The following is a 16,217-nucleotide window of genomic DNA, read 5'->3' on the forward strand; positions in this document are numbered from 1 at the left end:
TGTTCTAGGTTATCTTCGTGTCAAGGCTATTCTGTGTGGATAAAAACATTCAAACGGAGTCATAGAATAGTTAAGCGAATTTATTCGGGAGCGTTATACCAAATCGGATATTAAATTATATTTATCCACAAATTAATCCTTAACAATCCTTCAAATCGATTTAATCTGAAAAATTAGACTATTTCTCAATATCACAAGTTTTTTGACGAACACAAAATAGCTTCTATTAAAGTGACCCTTGTGAAGATTTATTGAAATTTTATATACAATAAGTAAATAATTTTTATTTTAAGCCGAGTGTAGCTTTGTCAACATCAGTCTACCGATAGATATTCGTAAAAATGTTGAAAACGTTTTATCGCCACTTTTCGAAAGTTGTAAAGGATAGTAGAAAGATCGGAATCGTCGGAGTTCCATTTGAAAAAGGTCAAAAGAAAGTTGGAGTGAGCTTAGCACCCAAAAGGATCCGGGACTCGGGTTTAATTTCTCAATTGATGGACATTGGTTAGTATAATATGGAATTGATACGCTTATAATTTGATGTATTTACATACATATAATATATGCAATTTCCAGAGGGAATAGACATTAAGGATTATGGCGACGTAGAAGCTCAACAAGTACCGCAAGGTCATGTTGAAAATATGTTGGAACTTGCTCATGTATCTGCCTGCACTAAAGAACTGTCTAAAATGGTAACGACTGTTCTGAACGACGGTAGGATGTGTGTGACCATTGGAGGTGATCATTCCATTGGAATAGGTACATTTGAAGCATTTGAATTTACATATATGTAGTGTTGGGATTGAACGAAAGGCTGATGTATGGGCTATGGCTGAGAAAGGGTATGTTACGAGCGATTGTAGAGAGGGGATGAAAAGTGGCAGAGGGCGCGAAAGCGACCGCTATTTTACAGTGAGTAGAAGTTAACCTTCCACTGGGGGCGGTTGGTCGCTAAACCACCGCGTGGTGTCGTTTGAATAAACAACATGACGTGTTTGATCTTCATCTCCACTGCCATATTCCCACCGTGGTCCTGAACAGCGTCATCTGTTTAGGAATTCCACCCACATATATGTATGTCTGAATAGGGTTACTGCACCGATGAATGACCATATATGGCGGGTTAAAGGTTTGGACCGTTTCCCGGCCTATGGAAATTCAGTTGAATTTTGAAGAGGATCTTTGTTACTCGATTAATACAGGTGTATTTGTATGTACAGCGAAGTAGGTAGAGGATTCGCTGGAACGAGCCAGGTCGAGTTCCTGAAGCTCACTGGCATCGGGGGACGATGCACTGGTTTATAAAGGTGTTGCTTGAGCAACGTGTAGCTGGGCTGGTGAGATCACGTTCTGGAAGATTCCAGCGGGGTCGAGGTCTTCCTTTGTGTTCTATGTTTGATGTGTAGTTGCGTAGCTCCTTGGGATTTTCCGTGTACGCGTGATTGCATATTTGGAGCGAGTCGAATCGCCTTTATGGGTAAGCTGGACGAAGTATTTCGGCCAAGGCTGACTTTTGTGTACGAGAACAGGACGTGATGATGTCATTTGTACAGATTAAGTTCGATGAGGGAAATATCATCGACCTAGTTTCGTATGGTACAAGTCGTGCTATATCCCTACAACCAAATCCAATATATGACATAATAACACTACTTTACTGTCTACAAAATTTCAACTATATACATTCTAAGTCTATTTTTAATCATAACATATTGAAATGAATACAACAAGTACCATAGGGACGGGTGATAGGTTTCGACCATTTCCCGGCCTATGGAAACTCGGTTGAGTTTTGAAGAATGTCTTTATTGTATAGTTAATACAGGTGTTTAGTAAGTACAGTGTAATCGTAGTGAAGAAGGGTAGTTGCTTGTCTTCGGTGGAAGGTCTGACCGAACTGTTCTGTTGAGTCCTCCATGGGGGGGTTTATATACGGTCCAAATGCTCTTCTCTGTTCCACCTGTTCAGCGGTCAGCTTGACTTTCTCTGGAGATCGCGTCCTGAAGTTGTGTTTAGGGGTTGATTTGTCCTTGGTGCGTAGGTTGACAATGCATAGTACGTGTTTACCATGTATTCCTACAATACTGTTCTTATATCTGCTAAATGGTCATTTATCCAAATTATGCATTGAAGTATAATGTATAGAAGCGCTCTCAGCTTCCAAAAATGTTGCCACAAAATCTCCGTCCAAACGGAGATGTCGGCTGTTTTGGTCAGTTGTTTGTTAAGCTCTGTAGCAGTAGGATCTCTTTGAAATAGGCTCTACTAGTGAAATTGTGTGGTAGTATTAGTTCGACAAAGTCCGAACATCTGTAGTGCACGTGAGCCAGCCTCACTCATTTAAAAATAGGGCCGTAAACCGTATTCTTTTTTAAAATTAATTATTAATTTATCTACATTGAAGTAGTATGCATAGAATTGCTCTCAGCCCCTAAAGGACCCGTCAAGGGACGATAAGGGACGATCATTTCCACGATTTTTTTTCCCTCACTCTTTTGTCTCTCTTCTGACTTTCCGTCTCTCTCATCGATGACTCGCTTTTAAGCGATACTTTTGTTAGGAATGACTATTCTATACATTATACTTCAATGAAAATATGTGATAAATTTAATATAATTTTGTAACATTTGTGTTGGTTTTATTTTATAAAGGCACTGTAGATGGACATTATAATAATGACGAAAATGTTGTTGTATTGTGGGTGGACGCTCATGCTGATTTGAATACAAATAAAACGTCCGAAAGTGGTTCAGTGCACGGAATGCCAGTGGCTCTGCTTGTCAAAGAACTTTCAGACTATTGGCCTTACTTACCCACAATGGATTGGCAAATTCCCAAGTGTGTATGTTTGAATAATATAATAATTACATTTTATACAAACGCATAATTTAAACGTGTTTTTTACAGATTTTCGATTCGAAACTTAGCATATATAGGGCTTAGATCGGTCGATAAGTACGAAAGACTAACTATTGATAAATATGGTATACCTGCATACACGATGGAAGATATTCAGAGGTAAAATATATGCGCTGAACTAATCTTATTGGCTCACCTTACCACGTGTCCCATCTCAAATTGAATCTTACATTGTACATATATGTACATTCGAATTTATTTTTACGAATACATCTATTAGGTATGTCGTTTTTAAATTACAGATTTGGCATTGACAATGTGATAAAAATGGTCTTGCAATATTTAGACCCGAAAGGTGTGAAGCCGATTCATGTCAGTTTTGATATTGATTCACTTGATGCTCTCGAAGCTCCCAGTACTGGAACTTGTGGTATATTTACTTGATTATTTTCGGTTTTTAAAGATATTGTTTTTTTCTGATTTACTGATTTGATTTAGTGCGCGGAGGATTAACTCTACGAGAAGGAATATATTTGATGGAACAAATATACAGTACGGGGCGACTGAAGGCAATCGATTTGGTTGAAGTTAATCCATTGATCGGTACTGAAAAGGACGTGAATCATACGATCGACGCTGCTATTGCTATTTTAAAAGCCAGTTTAGGCTACAGTAGAAGAGGAGTTCTATTAGAGGGGGTTGAAGATTTACCGCTGCAAACTTTTCATAATAAATAAAATATTTTAAATTTCATTGTTATAACTTTGAAAATAAAAAAATAGTAATAATCTTTCTGTGTAGTTTTTATCAAATCTTAACTGCACAAGGTAGGGGAAGATTACAGTCGATGTATTAAAATTATACGTTGATGGTAAATTAATATGTTCTGATTGGTAAATAGTGAGCAAGAAAATTATTGACACGAAAGGTATGCATGTACATACTCAATAATATCACAGGATTGTTATTTTTGACTTTAGCATCCGAGTATCCAGTACTTACTTTCCCGAGTGCCTTTGGCTTGGGACCTTTGTGGTTCAACTCCTTGGCAAAGAGAAGAGATTTATTACTTGGGAACATTTCATAAAATTATTAAGAGGAGAAATTCACAATCCCGCTATCTTGGAGAAGCTAGAATTTTGGCCCCGGGAAATCATAGGGCTTTACGAAAACATGATATCTTGTTGCCAATTAGGGCTAGAAAAAACGTGCTCATGAACTCCCCCCTCTCGAGAGCTGTTCGACTCCTTAGCTTAGGGCCGGGCCGCACCATGCGACTTGCGAGCGACTTGGTTGAGGGCGACCAGACCAATGCATGCAGGTAGATGGGACATGCCACACCCGTCAACTTTTTTGTCGCACACATTTCCATACATTTTTTCGTTTCGCGCAACTAGTCGGCCGACAAAGTTGCACGGTGCGGCCCGGCCCTTACTGGCACATTCCTCGGATCTCTTCAATGCCAGTTATGTTGAGTTGGTCGAACATATCCTACTTATATAGGACGATATAATTATCATTATTATTTATTATACATATTTTTTATATGCTTTATATTTTTTTATTATTCTTGTTTTATATGTGTGGCGGCTCGCTTATACGACATGGTCGAGTTTGGTTGCCTTCCTGCGAGTGGGGACCAACCCGGCTGGGTTCGGAGAGCCACTACTCACTCTGTCTTCAGCTGTCATATAATAAACACGTGCATTAACATGCCAGTCGTCTCATTCGTTCATCCTCCATATATGTTTATTTGTATTATAACCACAGTGACGCTTTGGGGCTACCTGTCAATTCACTGTAGTATTGATTTTTTTAAAATAAAATAACTAATGTTTGCCTTGTTAAATTTTGCAACATAAATAATTAATGCCAAAAAAGTTGTATCATTACTTTTATGTTATTATTTTACTGTACATTCGTTAGATTCAAAAACTCCATCAATCGAACCTACACGAAATAACGAAAACTCGAGTGCCCAATGTTCCGTGATCGAAATTTAAGTGACATGCGCGAGATCACTTTTACCTACCTGTAAAAGTGATCTCGATTTGTACCTACCTTCCCTGGCTATTATTAATGTGGATATAAAACAAAATGATTGGATTAAATTGAGTATTGCCAGTCGTAAATAGTTTGACATATAAGCGATTCAGATATGATGTTAAGGCCAAAACGTGTCTAGTGACAGCAGCGTGGTATCTGGCGCAATAGTGATCGAGATAGTGACAGTTAACTCTGATTCGGAACACGCATTTTGATTTTTAACGATGAGTTCGCAACAACAGCCTCAGCTGACATGCATCAGCTGTCGCGCTGGTTTCCGAGACTTGGAAGCTCAAAGAACTCACTACAAAGGCGACTGGCATCGCTACAATCTCAAGAGAAAAGTGGCCAACTTTGAGCCAGTGTCAGCCGAAGAATTTCAAAGTCGCGTTCTGCTGGCTCGTCAGGCCGATCAGCCCCAGAATACCACGCACCACTGCAAACCCTGCTCCAAAACGTTTAGCACAAACAATTCGTACGAGAATCATATCCACAGCAAGAAACACAAATTGGCCGAACTGAACTTCCCAGCTTCAACCCAATCCGAAGTTTGCGTCGAAGAGGAAGCGAAAAAAGTCGAATCGGATGACGACGTGAGATATATTCACCTTTAAATTAATATTTATGAACATTCATATGATAATTCAATGCTTCATTTTTCAGGCTAGTAGTTACGAAGAAATTAACGATATATTTCCAAACGATTGCTTATTTTGCGATCACCATAGTAAGACTATTGTTAAAAATCTCACACACATGGCCACCGTTCATTCCTTCTTTGTTCCTGACGCCGAATATTGTGTCGACTTGCGAGGGTTCTTGACGTATCTTGGCGAAAAGGTATAATTTGAAAAACAATTAAAATGTATTTTTTTAAGCTTTTATTTAGTTTGGCATCCAAATTTCGTTCAGCCTGCTATCCAATTGAGTCACTCCCGACCTTCAAATCCATCTGAAATTTCTCATACTTATGTATTTTTTGCTTAAGATTTCTTTTTATGCCTTTTTCTATAAAGAACAAAAACTATTTTTTTTTATCTGAGTTTCTTTGGCTTATTTTAAAACTGGCATTATCTCAAGCTTTAAATATAATACTTACCTTCGTTGTTCTAAATTTTGGTTTAACTAATCTATCAAAAACTTGACTGTGGTATTGTGTGTTAAATTTTCGAGTTGATGGAACCCAAGGTGAGGTTTAGTCTAACTCTAGAAGCGTCTAATCCAGCTCTACAAGCTACAAGCTACGATTCATCACTGACTATAGCTTTCATATATGATAAAATGTTGTCAATATTTTTTGGAAACGGCCAGCCAAATATATCCAAGCTAGGTTTGATTTTAAAGGTATTTTAGTTTGATTAATTATTGATTATTCCTGTCATAGGTATCGCAAGGTTTCGTATGTTTGTGGTGCGACGATAAAGGTCGTCAGTTTCAATCTCTAGAAGCCACACAGGCTCACATGCGAGATAAAGGTCACTGTAAAGTGTTACATGAAGGTTCAGTCTTAGCTGAATATGGCGATTTCTACGACTACAGGTCAATATTATTGAAAATTTATTTATACCTCTTATTATTTATGTTCGGTATTAATCAATGTTTTACTGTGCAGCTCCTCATATCCGGATCATGTTGAAGGTGACGAAGACATGGAAATTGATCCAGAAGAAAATGTCTTATTGGCTAACACCGACGATGAAGAGTATCAATTAGTATTGCCTTCCGGTGCTGTGATAGGACATAGGTCACTGTTGAGGTGAGAATTAAAACTGAAAAATATATGTATGTGTTATGTAAAGACTTATTCAAATATTATTTATGTTTTAGGTACTACAAGCAGAATCTAACGTCTCATACGGGTGCTTTAGTTAAAAAGGATGATAAGTTGAAGCGTGTCATTTATCAGTACCGTTGCTTAGGATGGGCACCACAACAAAATGAGTCGATTGCAAAGTGCGTACATTTTATATTCGTGTTTTAAAATTTGTGTTAGTCTTTTTTTAAAATGTGTATATTTTCATTTTTGCAGGAAAGCTAAGGATATTAGGTACATGAAGCGAGCTCAGGCTAAATGGAGCGCTCAGCTCGGAGTGAAAGCTAATAAACTTCAAACACATTTCCGAGTACAATGTAACTACTAAGTGTTCTGTTGAATATCGTGATTTACGTATAATTTGAATATCATTTTCATTTTGTAAAAATTCTGTATAATAAAATCTTTTAAAATTATGAAGTTTTTAATGTATTTTTGAAAGGAAAAAAAAGCGTTCCAAAATGCTTTTTTTCTGAATGAAAGTTCATTCATTGTTCTAATAGTGTCAATGCTGATAATCTTGATGACCTTAATGTGATTTCATATTGAAGCTAAGATATTTTATATAACAGATAACAGATTGTATAGTCAGTGTTATGAAGCTAACATCACACTTGACTATCAAATCGTGCTTACAAATCTTACTGACATGGATTCGAACCACTAGCCAATTAGTGATTGGCCATGCCTGAATACAAGTCCAATATGTATGTATATATAAATGCAGTTTTTTTTTTAAAAAAAAGGTGCCAGAAGTTGTGGAGCTTTTTAAGAAAGTTATTTCAATTTAATTTAAAGCAGCTTTTCATATGCCACGGAGCGCATAAAAAATTAAATATAATTTCTTTGTTATTTTTTAAAATGTGCTGGAATACCCAGTGCCGGCCTTACACCCATTGGCTCCTCGGTCAATTTTTTCTAAACACCCTTAGAAAAAAATTTCGCCTTTGGCGCTCTAATCTAAAATTTTGTATGGCTATTGGCACTCTAGTTTTAAATTTTAAAGCGCATTTGGCGCATCGAGCGGCGCCCTAATTTATTTGGCGCCCTCGGGCACCGCCCGACTCAGCCCCCCCCCTAAAACCGGCACTGAGAATACCGTTCCAGTGCATTACACCTAGGGCTGCCAGATTTTCAAAATCACAAATCGGACATTCACTAATTCAAACTGTGGCGGCTCTCTATATGACATGGTCGAGTTCGGTCACCTTCCTGCGAGTTGGGACCAACTCGCCCGTGTTCAGAGTCACTACCGCACTCCGTCTCTGGCTTCCATAAATAAAGCACGTGCATCAACATGCCAGTCGTCTCATTCGTTCATCCCCTATAGAACGATAAAAAAAGGAGTTAAAGAATTGACTACACCACAAGAAGAGCACTACAAATGTATACAGGTTTTTTATTCCAATTTGATCCCTTTTCAATGTCAATTTGAAATGAAAAAATGGGTCAATTTTAAATGAAAAAGGGTCAATTTGGAATGAGTAAACAATCGTCAGAAACACGGATTTTAAATATACAAAATAGGAATCGACATTTTTGTACCCTTGATGGTATTCTTGTTCATTGTAAACTGAGAGTAATATATAATATTAATTTACCGTTAATTGGAATTTGTGCATTATTTTAATAAAAATTAAAGTGACTGATGACGGTTGTTTTTCCGTAGTTACTCGCATTAAATGCTTTAGGTCCTCCAGACGAAAAACTTTCGTCTTGTTTATAAAACAATTAAATGCGTCAATTGGCGATAAGGTGTTTGCAGTATTTAGTAGCAATTCCAATTTACTTTAGTGTTTCCAGTATTTAGGAATAATACATATATGTAGGTAACTTAAATAAAATATGATTATTAATTGGATAATTGTTAATAATTATGAACATGGTTGAAATATTATCCTGTTTCGGCCACACGTCCATGTTTCATTTGATAGCATCCGATTATAGGTTAAGTTTGTTGTCAGCTGTCAAAATTTGAAACTTGCCGTTCAGATGGCGGAAAACATACATATTCGTCTGGCCTCGGAGCGCGTCAATTACAGTTTACCTGGATCCGGGGAAGCGCCACGTATTTATACGCCTGGTGAAATTGTCTCGACTCAACAAGGTTTTATGAGGTTAGATCACAATATTCAACTGTAGAGTGAATGTTCAAATTATGATCAATCTTTATAATTTTAATAACAACTAGGGGCCATGGCACTTATATGGAGAGTGATTTGCTGAAATCGTCGGTGGCCGGAGTCGTCGAACAAGTCAACAAACTGCTCAGCGTGAAACCTTTGAAGAGTCGGTACGTCGGAGAGGTCGGTGACGTAGTCGTTGGGAGAGTGGTCGAAGTCCAACAGAAAAGATGGAAAATCAACACCAATTCTAAAATGGATTCAATTTTGCTTCTATCTTCGATCAATTTACCCGGTGGAGAATTGGTAAATCGTATTGAAATTCTTCCAACTCATTCTGTATCTATGGTCAATACGGCTATAGCAAGAATTTTGAACTAATAAGTAAACTTTCGAGATCCAGATCTTCCATTATAGTATTTTGAATTGTATCGTTTCAGCGACGTCGTTCCATAGAAGACGAAAGAATGATGCGGACGTATTTGAAAGAAGGAGATCTGGTCAGTGCAGAAGTACAAATGATATATTCTGACGGATGCGTCGGTTTGCATACGAGAAGTCTCAAACATGGAAAAGTATGATTAATTTTTGTTGAATAATACCATAAATGCATTAATATGATCTATTTATTTTTTATTTAGTTAGGCCAAGGCATTCTGGTAAAAGTATTGCCATCATTGGTCAGAAGATGGAAGACGCACTTCCACAGCCTTCCTTGCGGTGTTTCGATCATACTCGGAAATAATGGATTTATTTGGATTCACGCGACGGCAGGTTCTAATACGACTGGAGGATTTGAACACGATTTTACGGTAAATTGATGGTTGTTTTTTTCATATCAATTGAATTTTTATAAGTGATTCTCAATTGAGATTTTTCCATAGGTGGTTGCACAAGAAGACAGAGAATCAATGGCGCGTGTTAGAAATTGTATTCACGCGTTGGCCGCTAGTAAGATAATGCTCTTCGACACGTCCATTCTGTACGCATATGAAGAAAGTCTAAAATATGATAACGCTAAAGATCTCATCATTCCAGAGATAATGTTAGACATTGCCGTGTCAACACAGTACAGAATATCTCAACTGGAGAGTTAATTTTAGTTGTAGTTGATGCATTTAAATATTTTTAAATTGATCTTATAACTATGTTCAAATTGTATGAGAAGCTATTTTATGTATGTATATAAAATTGTCTAAAAAAAGTGTTTATTAATTTTTTTTTTAATATATTTAAAACGTTTGGCAAATAACAATTACATATAACTCTATAGTAATAAAAATGTTTACATATACGTTTAATATAATAATCGTATTGAACACATTTCACACAGTAAATATTTGTAATATAGGGGCTTAATTGTTTTAAATAACGAAAAATTACATTAGCGCATTACTTTAATGCAAAATTGTCTATTATTATAGTTTGGGCAGTATTTTTACCATAGCAAGATTTTCTTCAGTATTATATGTAAGTACATCAATAATAATTTTTATACTGACCGTTTGTTATTGAAAATACTGACCAATTAAATATGTATACCTAAAAACGTTTAATAGAATTTTAACAAAAAATTTAACGCAGTTAAATATTTAGTATTTTCAGTAGAAATGCCAATAATAATATAAGTCATGACAACAATCACATGTTAAGTAGTCTTATATCTATGATTATTTGATTTTTTAGTTGAAAGATTTAAATAAGCCATATTTTTATATCTATATATACGATTAATCGCATTCAATAAAAAAACATCTTTCTACTAACCGATAAGAGAGCAGAAGGAATGATATATTTTTAGGAATAATTATTTATATGTTTTATAAAAAAAAAAGGAAAAATCCTTTCAGTAAAAATCACTCATTTATAGTATTCATAACATATATGTAGATAAAACAGAAGCGTAGCAACGGTTGGATAAATTTAAGAGAACATTACATACTATCTACATATATATTATTTATAAGATATGTATTATTGAGAGGATTATTCAAAAAGCTCTTAAAACGATTTTTGGGAAATATAGTAGAATAATTTTGTCATGATTAATGACTCAATCTGATTCGAAATGGAAAATTGCAGCATTTGGCCATTGCTATGCAGCTGACACCGTGAAAAGTCAGCTTTAAAAAAATAAATAAACATTAAATGCAAACTCTAACTATTTCTTTCTCTAGTAGTTCATCACAAGATCCAATAATTAATCGAGATCAATTTCCATTTGAATTTTCATCTGGAAGACAATTTTTCGCACATCACGCTAACAAGTGAGGATGCAATTCCTCAATTGAACTGTTGAAAAAAAAATGTTCCTTAACAATTAAAGAGCTTCGTATACACCTTCTGTTGAATCCACTTTGACTCCTCCTCCGAGAAACTCCTCTAAATATTCATCGGAACCTTTTTTCTTGTGCTTCTTTTCCTTTGATTTTTTTTCTTTGTCCTTGTCTTTATCTTTCTTACTAGTTTTTTCATTATCTTTGGACGACTTTTTAGATTTTTTGTGCTTCTTCTCTTCTTTGCTCTTAAAATAATTAAAAAACACGGATGATTAATTTAAATTTAAACTTTCATTAAAAAAAATCGGAATGTATAAGATTTTATACCTTGTTTTGTTTTTTACCCTCCGAACTTGGAGATACACCTTCACCACCTAAATATTGAAAATATTTTGATAACAATATATGTACATAATTTCAATCAAAAACTTTGGTTAGTACAAATGAGAGTCTACAATTATAAAAAATTATTTTACTATTGATTTTTGGGTGCAATTTTAACTGTACATTGAGAAAAATACTTTGTATCTTAAAAAAAATGTTTGTGCATTAAAAATTTGCATTATTTTCGGTGCATTAAACGATCTCGTATTGTGCATCGAATAAAATATTTTGGCATTATAAAGTGGCCATTAAATAAAAATATGAAACGATCATTCGAAAAAATAGATTTCGGCATTAGAATAGATACAAAATGTAGCAACGCTGCAGTCTTTCGCTATTGACAACTGTCAACTGTCAAAATTGTTAACATATTACGTAAGGACGATGTCAGGTCGTAGAGTCGAAGCCAAGATCGTACGTGTCGGAGGTCGCAAGGCGAAGAGTAAAAAATAAGGAATTCAGTAGAGAAAAGCGTTGGTCGTTGTCGGTTCGTATTATATTTTGGTCATTGTAATAGACATTTAAGTAGCAAACATCCGATTTTTAAGTAGCAAATATTTTTTTTCAATGATCAAAGCAATTTTTAACGCAATCTGTAGCGTTGGTCGTTGTCGGTTCGTATTTTGGTATTCGCGACGTTGCCGATACAGTTCATCTGTTATTTTAATACACATTTTATCCGCTTTTTAAGTAGCAAATATTTTTTTCAATGATCAAAGGAAAGTTTCTAATGCAATCTGTATTTAGAAATGCACACAAATTTTTTGTAATGTACAGAATTTTTTTTTAAATGCACATTTATTTTATAAAATGTAAGTTTAAATTGTTCCCTTAATTTTTTCTTTGCTTATGAATTAAGGACACACTTCATACAGTACAATTTTAATTATAAAATATAATAATAGAATCATTATGATTTAATGACGGTACCTTCTGGAGATCTTCGTACGCTGACGTCTAAAGACCAAGACGGCATCGAATCATATCCAGGAGGTTGACTGAAGTCCGGTCCGCTATCGTACTGATCGTCATCAGCGTCCCTATTATTGTAAGCATGAAAAGCGTTCAAAGTTTCCATTTCACCACTTCCTCTGACGCCTTCTAAATAATTCGTTGATTGAATCCCGTTGATGATCGTCTCGTTGTAAGGTGTAAACTTGGAGACCGGTCTCGGAAACTGCTGTTCTGCGCCTCCGTTGAAATTTTCGTTGGGTTTTAACTTAATCTTGGCCACTGACGACGCTTGGACCCGCATCGATTTCTTATCGTCGTCATCGTCTTCATCCGTATCGACATCATCTTGAATGCCGACTACCAGCGGATTTGCACCAATGTCACCATCACTTTAAATAGATCACATTAAAATGAAACGGTTTTAATTGATATTTACCCTTACATGAGTCAATTTACCTTTCGCTGTCTATATTTTGTTTGTTGAATATGTTATTAGACGGTGGGACGGCAACATTACTTTTACCCGTCGGCGAATAATCATCTAAGAAACTGTGGTCGAGAACTCCGGCACAAAAGTCCTCCAAATCGTTTTTGGGCTTGTTCAACACATCGATAGATGTTAAATGGATACTATAGACAAATATTTATGTGTATATGAAAAGGAAGAGCACTGTTATATTATACAATTAAAACAAATGTCAACATTCAAACGATACCTTTTCATATTAGATTGAATACTTTGAGTTGACACTTCAGGATTTTTGACCGTTTTTTCAATTTTATTAACTGACATCGTATTTATATTGGATTTTAAAGATTGACGTTGCTCCAGTGAAGACTTATGTTGATTCAATAAATTTGCTTGCGCCTGAAATTTGGCAAATCGTCATTAGGTTAGTCAAATTCCAAGTAAAAGCTTTGTGTTTTTGACTAACCAATGGATTCAGGTTTGGAGGAATAATCGGTTTTCCAGCGCCTAAAACGATTGATGGTGATTTGTCAGTGGCTATGTGTAGACCCGTTGATACATCAGAAGCGTTTCGTTTTGAAGCCAGTCTATCCAGAAAGACATTGTAATCGGCGCCTTCTGATTTCTGATCATTTCAAATATAACAATTGAGTATACACATATAATAAAAACAACCAAAACATTCGATATGAACGATCATTACAACCAGAAATGAGTAGAAAAATAAGAAACTGTTATATAAATCAGTGCGTAAATGAATCTTTCAACATTTATCTGAAGTTTTGATTGATTTCTAGTTATTTGGTCAACATATACAAGACCGACTTCGAATTCATCCAATTCCTTGTGAGCGTCTTGGATTTCTTGATCGTTCACAGTCAATTGATTGAGTAAAGTTTGTCTTTGAAGTTTTAAAAATGGAATGTTGAAAAACGTGTGCAGCAGCCTCAGTCCAAAGCCGTTACGCATCGAAGACTCTGCGTAGCGCAGCGGTCCAGATCTAATCAACGAAAAGTTAAAAAGGCGTTGAGCGCAGACCTTCACAAGAAAACTCAAACTAAATGCAGCTGAACGTGACATGCATACTCGAATACATATACCGAAATATACTTGCCTAGTTTGTCTAACGTTCATCATGAAGATTTCAATCTGGTATGAATCCACTTCTCTGTGATGATGCATATCGCAATGATTGCCTAAAATTATGATTGGTAAGTCAGTTGGAACTGATTCGATCTCGCGCTTTATGTACTCAAATGTCCTGAAATCAGAATTATGAAGAATAACGATTACAAAGATCCCGATGATAGATTAGATTTTGTTGATTTATCACTAACCATGTTTTTGTTATGTCCATCATCATTATAACTCCATTTGCGTTGACGTAAACGTCCAAGAATGTAGCATCCAAAGCGGGAGTTTCAATCGCGTCCATAGCTGATGACACTAAGGAATTGTCGAATTTGAGACCGGCCGGACCCTTCTTCTTGACTCTCCCTTTGTCGACGACCTCCCAAACTTCAACCTTTGAATTTTAATACACTATAAGTATTTCCGGAACAGTTTGAATAAAAATGATTAAATAATATTTACTTTTATAATGTGTTCGGTGTCTTTATATTTCCAATGAATGGGAGCGACTTGGATTTGGTCAGTAGGGTGATACTCTTCGATAAAACTTCCACCTTGCAATCGTTGTAACAAACATGATTTACCGACATTCCTGTCTCCTTTTATTAATATTTTCACTAGAAAAAGAAAGTCTTTATGACAATTTATTGTAATAAAATTTCTAGGTATGTACATATATAAGTACAATGAAACTCTATCAACTGACAAATTTTCTAAAATTGACTTGTGTATTCAATTTAAATACCTCTTTGTAACTTGATTCATCTATGATTATTAGGGCTGCATAGAAATGATATAAGTTATTTTGGGGGTAATAAATTAACAAGTGAATATTTCAGATTAAGATCCTCCATTGAGACACATTATATTTTTTTTCTAAAAAAAATTCCATATCTAAAACGTATTGACGGGAAGCGGAATTTTAAAAATTATCCTATTAAAAATGTGATTTTTCGATAGCAGGGTATGTTTTGATAAAATGAATTTAAGTGGTTTGTCAAATTGAGAAATCGGAAGTAGTTACGAAGTGAGTTGAAACTGACTGTTATAATCGACTCCTCGGGCAAATTTCTTTTGGAGTGATGTGGACATCGGCGCAGGAGTGTTGAATTTTTTGCCATCACCAGGCTTTGCCAAGCGACTTAATACGGAAAACATTTTCGTTGTACTTTAATTTCACGTTTTAGATAAGAAAAAAGGCCAATAAGCGAGTGAGATCAAGCGTAACGTGCCCATACGGAACGGTACATTTTCCTATGGTGCATAGACTTGGATAGCGACTAGCTGTCAAAACGTGACATACGACTAAACAAGGCTAAACACACCCTACGCTCTCCGATTAAATATCAGAGTAAATTGAGGAATGGGCTATTTGTTGTAAACCCACGATACACAGAAGAATTTATATTAAAATAAAAATATATATTGCGATACGAAACATAATCTATTTTATAAAAAATTAAAAAGTAGCAAATTGAAAACGGCCACAAATATTGTAATGCCTTTTCTTGATGTTGAGCTAATTCCGCGACAAAAACTTAGAGCATAATTCAATTGTTTTGCCACATGTGATTTATTGTGCTTCTGTGCTTAATGTGTTTAGTGGCCAAGATTTAAAAATGCGATCAAGATTAGAAAAAATGCAAAAAAACACAGAATAAAGCTATGAGAGGTATTTTGAATGTGAGTAGATTTAAGAGTATTAGAAGTATGTTATATGAATTGGGATGGATGAGTATTAGAATTAGTCTAAATATTAGTACATTGTCTTTTGTTTATAAGTTAGATTGTAGGAATCTCGTCACCGCAATTGAAACATCTATTCCGATGGAGGATACATTTCTCACGCTCAACCATTGACGTCATCTCAAGTCGAGAAACTTCTACCCCAACAAATCAAGTGGAACGACGCGAAGTCGAAGAACTAAGCATCCATTATAGAGCAGCTGTACAAAAAACTTAAATTGTAACCCATTGAACAAACATCCAGACTCACTGGAACAAAGGGCGATAAAAACTAAATCGAGTGGAACGACGCCACATATTTGAGAATATTCCACCCTAACAAATCAAACGGAACGAACCGAATTCCTCGCATCTCTTGCACACGAACCGCATACAGCGGACTACTATATAAACCAGCACGGCGGGCTCAA

At 35.6% G+C, this 16,217-nt stretch overlaps 4 protein-coding genes and 1 long non-coding RNA gene across 6 annotated transcripts in view; 3 read left to right on the forward strand and 2 right to left on the reverse strand.

The window, feature by feature from the left end:
• Positions 1-16,217, reverse strand: part of LOC143912065 (uncharacterized) — a 569,875-nt gene that overhangs the window by 72,933 nt on the left and 480,725 nt on the right. The gene's annotated exons all lie outside the window — the stretch shown is intronic.
• On the forward strand, positions 48-3,655 carry arg (arginase). The gene is made up of 6 exons (XM_077430540.1): positions 48-504; positions 577-762; positions 2,655-2,841; positions 2,911-3,021; positions 3,165-3,292; positions 3,361-3,655. The coding sequence occupies exons 1-6, from the start codon at positions 342-344 to the stop codon at positions 3,597-3,599; spliced, it is 1,014 nt and encodes a 337-aa protein (XP_077286666.1). The 5' UTR covers positions 48-341; the 3' UTR covers positions 3,600-3,655.
• LOC143911607 (cytoplasmic 60S subunit biogenesis factor ZNF622) lies at positions 4,534-7,164 on the forward strand. The gene is made up of 6 exons (XM_077430572.1): positions 4,534-5,501; positions 5,572-5,748; positions 6,293-6,447; positions 6,521-6,664; positions 6,736-6,861; positions 6,938-7,164. Exons 1-6 carry the CDS (start codon positions 5,133-5,135, stop codon positions 7,047-7,049), a joined length of 1,083 nt encoding a protein of 360 aa, XP_077286698.1. The 5' UTR covers positions 4,534-5,132; the 3' UTR covers positions 7,050-7,164.
• On the forward strand, positions 8,604-10,886 carry Rrp4 (exosome complex component Rrp4). The gene is made up of 5 exons (XM_077431718.1): positions 8,604-8,838; positions 8,913-9,150; positions 9,285-9,419; positions 9,486-9,656; positions 9,729-10,886. Exons 1-5 carry the CDS (start codon positions 8,714-8,716, stop codon positions 9,939-9,941), a joined length of 882 nt encoding a protein of 293 aa, XP_077287844.1. The 5' UTR covers positions 8,604-8,713; the 3' UTR covers positions 9,942-10,886.
• On the reverse strand, positions 10,364-15,402 carry LOC143912434 (uncharacterized). 2 transcript variants are annotated; one of them, XM_077431717.1, is made up of 12 exons: positions 15,105-15,402; positions 14,524-14,678; positions 14,268-14,455; positions 14,045-14,191; positions 13,756-13,930; positions 13,397-13,555; positions 13,178-13,329; positions 12,918-13,091; positions 12,438-12,850; positions 11,451-11,497; positions 11,185-11,368; positions 10,364-10,386 (listed from the first exon to the last, which is right to left on the reverse strand). In XM_077431717.1, exons 1-12 carry the CDS (start codon positions 15,217-15,219, stop codon positions 10,373-10,375), a joined length of 1,923 nt encoding a protein of 640 aa, XP_077287843.1. In that variant the 5' UTR covers positions 15,220-15,402; the 3' UTR covers positions 10,364-10,372. The 2 variants fall into 2 exon arrangements, with proteins under 2 accessions (XP_077287843.1, XP_077287842.1); XM_077431716.1 differs by lacking the exon at positions 10,364-10,386 and having other exon boundaries at positions 10,993-11,368.

Source organism: Arctopsyche grandis, chromosome 5 (assembly GCF_051622035.1).
Source record: "Arctopsyche grandis isolate Sample6627 chromosome 5, ASM5162203v2, whole genome shotgun sequence".
NCBI lineage: Eukaryota > Metazoa > Arthropoda > Insecta > Trichoptera > Hydropsychidae > Arctopsyche > Arctopsyche grandis.

Bases quoted from the DNA above. Each gene is read 5' to 3' on its own strand.
- arg (XM_077430540.1), top strand. From the start codon at position 342: ATGTTGAAAACGTTTTATCGCCACTTTTCGAAAGTTGTAAAGGATAGT. The intron at 2,842-2,910 runs GTGTGTATGTTT...TGTTTTTTACAG, and splicing joins ATGGATTGGCAAATTCCCAA to ATTTTCGATTCGAAACTTAG. The intron at 3,293-3,360 runs GTATATTTACTT...GATTTGATTTAG, and splicing joins TCCCAGTACTGGAACTTGTG to TGCGCGGAGGATTAACTCTA.
- LOC143911607 (XM_077430572.1), top strand. From the start codon at position 5,133: ATGAGTTCGCAACAACAGCCTCAGCTGACATGCATCAGCTGTCGCGCT. The intron at 5,749-6,292 runs GTATAATTTGAA...TTCCTGTCATAG, and splicing joins TGACGTATCTTGGCGAAAAG to GTATCGCAAGGTTTCGTATG. The intron at 6,862-6,937 runs GTGCGTACATTT...TCATTTTTGCAG, and splicing joins CAAAATGAGTCGATTGCAAA to GAAAGCTAAGGATATTAGGT.
- Rrp4 (XM_077431718.1), top strand. From the start codon at position 8,714: ATGGCGGAAAACATACATATTCGTCTGGCCTCGGAGCGCGTCAATTAC. The intron at 9,151-9,284 runs GTAAATCGTATT...GTATCGTTTCAG, and splicing joins ATTTACCCGGTGGAGAATTG to CGACGTCGTTCCATAGAAGA. The intron at 9,657-9,728 runs GTAAATTGATGG...ATTTTTCCATAG, and splicing joins GATTTGAACACGATTTTACG to GTGGTTGCACAAGAAGACAG.
- LOC143912434 (XM_077431716.1), bottom strand. From the start codon at position 15,219: ATGTTTTCCGTATTAAGTCGCTTGGCAAAGCCTGGTGATGGCAAAAAA. The intron at 13,556-13,755 runs GTCGGTCTTGTA...TGAAATGATCAG, and splicing joins AGGAATTGGATGAATTCGAA to AAATCAGAAGGCGCCGATTA. The intron at 13,330-13,396 runs GTTAGTCAAAAA...GCCAAATTTCAG, and splicing joins CTCCAAACCTGAATCCATTG to GCGCAAGCAAATTTATTGAA.